Raw genomic sequence first — 9,121 nt, 5'->3', positions numbered from 1 at the left:
CTGCGATAACAGAAAATGACAGTGAAAACGTGCAATCGACGTCACGTATCACGTAGCTAGTGACGCTGTGCCTTTGGTTTTAAGCCGACTCACCCCCCTCCCCCCACCTCCCAAAAAATGGAGAATTTGCGAAAACTTTCATGAAATTTGGTAATTCGAAGTTGCTCAATGCAAGGATTTATGAACGTAAGGCAAATAAAAGGTATTTGCCCTGATAACAGAAATATCGTTTTAGAATACATGCCGTCTGATAATCAATCACTCAAGAGGAATTATTGGGATGGGAAGTTGGTGTGTGTGTGGGGGGGGGGGGGGGGGGAAGGGGATAAATGGGACTAGGATGATCTCCCCCACTCTCCAGCTCCAACATTTGGACCAGAACAATGGAAACAATCACATGTTTGATTATATATATATATATATAGTCTGCAACTAGTTTTCAGGAACCTCCAACCTCTTAGTTTAACTGATTCCAGACACTAAGATCCCTGTGCGGTTTCCCTCCTTGCAAGCTTTCTTTTTCGAAATTGGCCATAGGAGTATAGAAGAGGGAATTAGGAATTTGCCTATTGTCCACACACAGCACACAAAATCTTTTACATCGCATTCAGCTACCTCTCTGACAAGTAGACCAGTGAACAAGCGAAATCAAGGCTGAATAGCGCTCTTCAAACCACGCTAACACTTATGGTAGCAAAGGGGCAATAGAACTGAAAGATGTAGAGACTGAGAATACTGTCGGATATTGTCTACTTTCGAGTAGCGAAAACGTATATGAAAATAATTATGAAAACGTTAGGCGTACATTTCCACATTTACAATATTTTGGCGCCTTTTTTCCCCGGCTACCATTCGGTTGTTGTCCTTGTTAATCGGAGAAAGCAGTTTGCAAAACTGTTTTGCTTACAGCTTTTTTCGTTCTTTTCCTGTAAAAAGTTGTGAACACTGAGCTTAATACGATGCAACAATTATAGAAACTTCAAATAGTTGAAGAAACATCCTCCCAGTTAGTACACGACTTAAGCAGTTGCGAAAAGAAAGCCTGAAAAAAATTCAGGCTTGAACGGGATTCGAACCCATGACCTCTGCGATGCCGGTGCAGTGCTCTACCAACTGAGCTATCAAGCAGCCAACTGGGAGCTGGTCATATTGTGAGTCCGCAATATACCCGTGAGAGACGAATTAATGAAAGTAAATATATGAAACATATATTTTGAACTGCGGATAAAAGATCAAATAGAAGAAAGATTCTCGCAGTTAGTATGACACTTAAGCAGTTGCGAAAAGAAAGCCTGAAACTACCAGATTTGCCTTTTTTTAATAGCCTTAGCTCCCACGAGACTACTGTAGCTTAGTCGGGTGGAGCATCCGAATTAGTGAACGGAAGGTCTTAGGTTCGACTCCTGATAGGAGCACTTGGTCTTATTTCCGAGCATGCCTGTGTCACTTACTGAATAATGCATCATTCAGATTTGGCTTGTTTTGAAAACCTAAGTTTTCAATTTTTCAGTTCTGTGCATGCCTGTAGCGAGCGATTGCATTTTCCCATTTTCCCAAACCTATCCTACTTCTTCACCGGGCTAGTCAGGGCAGATTTAATGCACTGGCTAGCCTTCGGTTTAAATTGTGTTCTTATTTTCTTTCACTTTGAGAGATGTCTGGTACGAGCATCTATATTTATGTCCCGGGAACAAACGAAATAGTGCTACGGCTTAATCCACTGCGTCGGGTGGCTCCCCACATTTTAAAAGTCCGTTAAACAAGAGGTTGTCTACGGGCTTGAGCTTTTGTAAGAAGTTGGGGAGCGTGCTAGGTCACAAATGTTTAAAACTTAGGTTTTCAAAACAAGGCAAATCTGAATGATGTATTATTCAGTAAGTGACACAGGCATGCTCGGAAAAAAATCCGAGTGCTCCTATCAGGAGTCGAACCTAAGACATTCCGATTACTAGTTCGTATGCTCTACCACTGAGCTACAGGAGACTCGTGGGTGCTAAGGCAATTAAAAAAAGGTTAATCTGGTAGTTTAACTCATTTCCGATCCTGGACTGCACAACAGTAGCCCGCGTAGCAGGCGTAATCGGGGACGGGGAAGGAGAGAGGAGAGGAGCGAGAACCCCCCCTCCATTTTGTTGTCAATTTTTCTCACTCCCCACCCCCCTTTTCCTCGTTTACTACGAAGGATAGCACAGTAGTGCGTGTTTCTTGCGTTGTTGTTCGTACTAACGGCGCGGTTTTTGAAAGGAAAGTGTTAGGCCAAGAACGAATGGAAAGGAAGACTGGAGAGAGATGCTAACGTTCGTAATTCCGTTATTCGCAAGAGAAACGTTTCAGGTTAGACACAATCTCGTACCCAAAGCTCTTAGGCTCTTTGACCAGCGGTTTGTCGCCAGGAGAGACTCTGGGGAACTGGAATTTTAATACCGCAGGATTTCTGCTGTAAAACAATGCAAACCGTTACAGGCAGCCGATCAAAAAATATAATTTTTTTAAATTCCCTAGAGTCTCTCCTGGCGCCCACCCGCGGACCCAAAAGCCTGAGGACTCTAGGTACGAGATTGGGTTCAGACACAAAAGGGATTTTTATTTAAGAGTGGTCCCGTCAGTAAAAAATGTAATGCACGTTCCGCTCGAAGCCCAGAGAAACTGAATCTACCGTACGGAAAAAGATGGTGGTATGTATACATTTTACCACAATACCCCCGGGGGGTACTCCCTATAATGGCCTATACGGGAAGGCTCCGCCCGAAAGGGGTACCATTTTCACACTTCAGGTAAATGAAAGGGCAGGGATTTCACGAGTCGAAGTATATGAAAGGGTAGGGAAATCTGTCATTTAGGTATTTAAGAGCGCTTTTTTTTCATGACCGAGTGAGTGATGGCACAGGGTTCAAAAATTGACTACCCTCATATTTTGCTCAGACATACTCTATGATGAGTTAATAAACGTGGTGTATTTCTTATGTTCAGCTCTGCTTTTGTTTTCCAGAAAATTACCAATAACTGTAACGGGCGCCGACCGTCACAAAATGGCGGAAATTAGTGCGTCGAGTAACAACACAAGAACTTCGCTCGTGTAAAGCGCAAAAGGAAGCACGGTTTTTTTCAAATTGGTATATTTGTGTAAGAGTCATTGGCAAATGATTCAAGTCTAAAACCAGGATTTTTTACTTAACTGGGAATGCACGGCACGAGTTTGAAAATCACCAATATTTCATTGTTTAAAAATCTCATCTTGGAGCAGTTTTTCAATAAACATTTTTCCCATGCGGTATAACTCAGAAACGCTTGAGATTAAGGCTGTTATTAGTGGAAATAGTCTTCTTTTCAAGGATATAAAAATTAGTCTGGGGCTTTTAACTTCTGCACGAAAAAACCATGCTCTATGACGAGAAAATCACAAACTCCACTTGTCAACAAACACAAATAATCGAATTAGTCTCTGTTATCGAAGCCAATATTCCAAGCAAATCTTAGTGCTTAGCACCTATTTGATTAGAAGGTCAACATTACAAGTTTACCTTGCTAAAACAGTGGCTGTAGATTGGTTTTCATTCCTACTTTCTCTTCAAAATTACCATCTTCCCTCTGACAGCGACTTTACGAAATCAACAACTATCTGAACGATACCTGGGTGGCTCTTGTACAAACATCGGCGCTATTCTTCGCAGTTTCAAATACACCATATCTGCTATCTTTCTCTAACGTACAACTGAGCTTGTTTCATGGTAAAAAAAATGACCAATGAGCGAGATTTTCGATTACTGAGCGACACTGTCGTTTTGACTTCTTCAATCCATGCATATCATTTGTATGTCACGCAATGACATATCACACTCTTTGCAAGGAAGGCTTGGTTACCAATATTCCTTCAGGTGTTACACAAGTTTTGCTGATAAGGAAAAAATTTTGGTTTGTTAAAAAAGACACTCGGTGATCTAAAATTCTTAAAACAAATGGAAAAAACGCCAAAAAGAACGAGATAGGTTAAGGAAGAAAGAACCACCGACCGACAGACAAGCAGCCCGAACGATAGAAAGAAAAAAAGAAAGAAAGAAAACGAACTTGTAAGCAAACAAAGGAAGAAATGAAGGAAATAAACAAATGTAAAATTTAGAAGAAGGAAAGTAGTAATAAAATAATGGGAAGGGAAAAGCGGGAGTGCTCAACACTAAAGAAAACCAAATTTAATAAGGTGAACCAATCCTAATGATATAATGACCATCGCGTCATTCAAAATTTTTAAACAAACAGATGATCGCGCAGCCACGTTGTCTTTCCGGATAACACATGAAATGGATATCAATTGCTCTTTTCAGAGGTTAGCTGGGGAACAGTGCTCCCAAGATAAACGAAGACGAGCAAAAGAAAAAAGTGCCTTTATCCTCCCGTTGCTTTCATGTGGAAAAAGCGTCTCAGCACACACACAGTCTGTCGGCGTAAGTGATGTTGAGTCGGAGATCAACTTAATTTTGCACGGGCTTCAATTTTCACTGCACCTTGTGACATTTCGGGCATGACCATCTGTCCAGTTCATCCCTCCTCTTTGGGCATTGGGCGGTGGAGAGGTTCCCAACGATACCTTATCGAGCTACGCCAAAGGGAAATCGCGCAAGGCTGACCGCGGTATTAACAAGGCGCTTTCGGAGACTATCTAAGACGTACCAGAGCCAACAGGTACAAATTTTCCCGTAAGGCAACGTAGTTTTGCTAATTCATGCTAGGGGAAGGTCAATATGAAATTTAAAAGTTGTGTCTTATTTTCAAACTGAGCGAAAAGCCGTAAGTCGGAAAAAAATTAACATATACTTGCAACAAGAAGCTCGCATTTTTAATAACTAGCCTGTTTTTGGTGTGCGATAATTTAATTATGTTTATCACGAACTTAAATTTTTTTCCGTAAATGAAACCAACATGCTTATTTTCCTGGAAACCCAACTATAAATGCAACGCTTATGCTTTTATTATTATTATTATTACTATTATTATTATTATTATTATTATTATTATTATTGATACTTTTTATAGCCGTAGCTATTAATCTGTGAAGAACTCCGTTAAGTTCTCTCAAATAAACTGAACTCTGACAGTTACACAATTTTGTAGTCTCATTATATTCCCTCAGAAGCCCTTCAGACTAATGGCTGGTACTGAGAGTGGTCATATCCAGGGCTCATTACAGGGGCCGCCATAAAAATTTCAACGTGGCCATCCGAACCATTTGAGGGTCTAACCTTCTTCTCTAAATATTTCTGACCATGAGTATGGGTGCGGCCGTGGTTAGAACCCTGCGGTGCTTAATATTATTCTAGAAACTTTTTGTTTTGTTTTTTTATTTTCAGGAGCACAGTTATCCTAATAATTATCGTTGCTTTGGGTAGGAATATGCCGTGACTGTAAATTGCAATTAATCCGGATTCATCGGCCATATGGAACTGTGTAGCTCAAGCTAAGCCTAGCTGATGTTACAAAGGGCATTGAAAATGTTGTCCTTCTAAAGGACATTTGTTTGTCTTTTAGCATGTCACTGACACATCAGTTCATCGCAAACAGCCTTACATGAAAAAGATTCAGTCACTTTGTCTAGGCTGCATCTGCTAGCAATAAGATTCGTTTTCCGGGCTCTTATCTGCTTTTTGCTTTAAGTATGTTCTTCATTGGCCTTACAAGCTGAGTGCTAAGAGCATTGGTGGCATTTATACCACTGTTAGGCTAACCTTCAGGCGACACTTACCCCACCGGCCCGTGTTACACTACCCGCCTTGAATAGCTTTCGCTAAACGCGGGTAGTGTACATCTGAATAATGTAAAAGATGATTTTAATAAATGGTTGATTTATTTGAGCGTAGCTTACATAAAGCGCGAACTTTCTTATCGTAAAGAAGTAATTGTAATTCCCTTTAAATGCGGTTCTCTTTTGTTGTTTTAGTCTCGTCGATAAAGTCAGGCAAGGCCGGGCTATTAAGCTGGACATGGTGTGCCCATTTGACACCAGCCCCCCAGTGGTACCATTCTGTGCACTGCACGTGCACGATGTACAAAGCATCTGCTTGTAAAACATTTGTACTAAAAAATCCCATCCTAAAAGATAAAAAGCTGGTAACAGATTTAGTACCATGTCAGCTAGGGGATTTTAAGCTTGAAGTCGGACGCAGACAAACTGCCGCGGAAAAAATATAATCTAGTTGTTAATTTTGTTGGGTGTCGTCTCATTGCGTGACAAACATGATCGTCTCATTCTATAGTGTGTGCGTCTTCGGGCTGCAAAATTTCTTCTTCTGCGACTATAGATAATCGCATCATCGTTGTTAATCGTACAATTGAGTTACCTTATTTGCTATAGCTGTGTGGAGACTCTAATATGGTTGGATCTGTCAGGAACTGTAATGTTTCATGCAGGAGTCATACGTATGGTTGTTGATTACTTGTGCTTTGGTAAACATGGTCAAAAGGAAGATAACAATTTTGAAGGGAGAGTGGCGATGAAAAGCAATCTACAGCCACAAGTTTTGCAAGGTAAACTTGTAATGTTGACTTTCAAATCAAATACGGTGCTAAACACTAAGATTTGCTTGGAATATTGGCTTCGATAACAGACTCTAATTCGATTATTTGTGTTTGTTGACAAGTGAAGTTTGTGATTTTTCTCGACATAGAGCGTGTTTTTTCCGTGCAGAAGTTAAGAGCCCCAGACTAATCTTTATATCCTTGAAAAGAAGACTATTTCCACTAATCACAGCCTTAATTTCAAGCATTTCTGAGTTATACCGCATGGGAAAAACGTTTATTGAAAAACTGCTCCAAAATGAGATTTTTAAACAATGAAATATTGGTGATTTTTAAACTCTTGCCGTGCATTCCCAGTTAGGAAAACAATCCTGGTTTTAGACTTGAATCATTTGCCAATGTCTTTTACACAAATAAACCAATTTGAAAAAACCGTGCTTCCTTTTGCGCTTTACACGAGCGAAGTTCTTGTGTTGTTACTCGACGCACTAATTTCCGCCATTTTATGACGGTCAGCGCCCGTTACAGTTTTTGAGAATTTTCTTGAAAATACAGCCAGCTTTGAACAAAAAAAATATATCACGTTTGTTGGCTTATCATAGGGTATCTCTGAGCGAAATATGAAGATTTTGAATTTTTGAAGCATGTGCCACCTTTTACTGATATCACGCGGTCTTCACAGACATTCTCTCTTAAAAGGGCCTTTCATTATTTTCCAATGGAAGGTATACGAAAGGCGTACCATTTGTCAATGGAAGGTATACGAAAGGGGTACCTTTTCTGCCAAAAATGGTATTTAAAAGAGTATGCGAAGCCTCCTCGTATTAAATTTTTTTAGTACCCCCCTCCCCCCCCTCCCCCCATGGCACAACACCTTCCTTGTTCCGAACCTAACACAGCCCACATAGAGCCATTGTTTTTTTAGCAACATTGTGAATGCTAGGTTTGAGGTTTTTGGAGTTCTGTGTGTTAAGGTGGATTTCCACTGTCGCGTAAATTTTACGTGCGTACAGACGTAAATTTAGCTGGCTTTACGTACGTAAATAAAATAAGAAGGGATGTATGAGCCGCGTGCGTAAACGTAAAAAGTTGAACAGCGTTCAACTTTTTACGTTTACGCAAGCCGTTCATGGTCGTTCATACGTCGCTTCTTATTTTGTTTACGTACGTAAAGCCAGCCCAATGTACATGATGCGCACGTAAAATTTACGCGACAGTGGAAATCCACCTTTAAGGGTTTTCGTACACTAAATATTTAATTATGGATAAATGTACCAGTTCGGATCGGCACCTATGTGCAAGACCTTCCCGAAATGCAAAGCACACAACACAAGGAAGGTAATGAAAAGGACAATTCGAGGTTGATTATATCAATGATCTTTTGCTGCATTTTATTCTGTACGGGAAAGACTCCTATACAAACAACACTTGGAACAGAGAAAGATGGAAAAATACGCCAGCATGGTACAAAAACTCATGTCACTGAGTATCAAGTTAGTGGCAATAGATTTCGATCTCACAATCGTTAATGTCCACACTCGAGGCAGTTGGCAGTTCACCGCAAAGTCCTTGGCCTCTCGTGTTCGGCCAACTTTTAAACAGTTTTTGACAGCTGCGCTGAAATGCAATGATCTTCACATTGCTGTGGTCACTCAATCGCCGCAGGTATCTCTTGTCCGCGAGGTGTTAGAGGAAACTTTGCCTGAGAGCAACACAGGCCGCATTCACATTAGAGGCACAGACGGAAAATGGAAAGAAATCAAAGGAGTCACGAAAGAGGGTAAGCTTAATTTATGGTCTTGAAAATTAAAATTGAGCTTAAACTTGAGTACTTTTAAGTCGTACAACAATTACTGCTATTTTTAAAGAGCGACTGAGCCTCAGATAAAAGAAAGAAAAATGCTTTCGTATTGATTACCAAGTGTTTTAATACAACGTAAGATTACTAGCACCTCACGAATGCTCTGTTCGATAGCTTTCGTTTTAATCTTTCAGTATTTCAAAAGGGGCCTGCCAGACATGTCATCCACTTGCCGCAGAGGTTAAAACGTTGTTGCATTGAGTTCTGACTAAAATAAGATCCAACTACGTAAAGTTTTTAATTTTAAACCCTTCGTTGACATGTATAATTGCAGTGCATATATTAATTCAAATTACTTTTTGTGGACACTGACATGCACCCACATGTATGTATCACCACAAGTCACAACTGGGGAATGCCAGGCAAACGAAGGACATTAAAACCTAGCTGAGATTTTTTGTTTAAATACCCCACTGCAGGACATTTGTGGATGGCAAAAAGAGCCACTAAATACTTTTGGAAATTTGTTAGAAAGGGCGCTAAAAAGAGCCATCCGATGCAGACAACTGCCTCAAATTCCTGCCTTTGTCCACCGCCCAACCTCACACTAAAATAATGTTACAGCACTGGGGGAGGCCTGTTTTTTTTTGGGGGGGGGGGGGGGCAGGCAGAGGGGCTTATTATTAGGGTAGGAATATTTTATGCTTGACTATGATTTGGGGTGTTGATAAACAAAACAGAAACCTGACGACAGCTTTAATTGTTCAAAGACTGGATGTTTTAAGTTCCTGATAATAATACATGTAGCTATAT

At 40.5% G+C, this 9,121-nt stretch overlaps 1 protein-coding gene across 5 annotated transcripts in view; it reads left to right on the top strand.

Moving 5' to 3' along the window:
• Window positions 1–7,861: 7,861 nt before the first annotated feature.
• Window positions 7,862–9,121, top strand: part of LOC146488171 (uncharacterized) — a 286,546-nt gene continuing 285,286 nt past the window's right edge. For 3 of the 5 annotated variants that reach the window (XR_014867039.1, XR_014867036.1, XM_085122183.1), the window contains exon 1: window positions 7,863–8,287. Coding sequence is in view for 3 of the 5 variants with exons in the window: in XM_085122183.1 (XP_084978309.1) it covers window positions 7,951–8,287 (337 nt within the window). In the remaining 2 variants the exon portion in view is untranslated. Of the gene's footprint in view, window positions 8,288–9,121 lie in introns of all 5 variants that reach the window. The other 2 variants (XM_085122193.1, XM_085122200.1) reach the window with 1 other exon arrangement.

Source organism: Pavona decussata, unplaced genomic scaffold (genome assembly GCF_977016875.1).
Source record: "Pavona decussata unplaced genomic scaffold, jaPavDecu1.1 SCAFFOLD_11, whole genome shotgun sequence".
NCBI classification, from domain to species: domain Eukaryota; kingdom Metazoa; phylum Cnidaria; class Anthozoa; order Scleractinia; family Agariciidae; genus Pavona; species Pavona decussata.
This window is presented reverse-complemented; position numbering and strand designations above follow the sequence as displayed.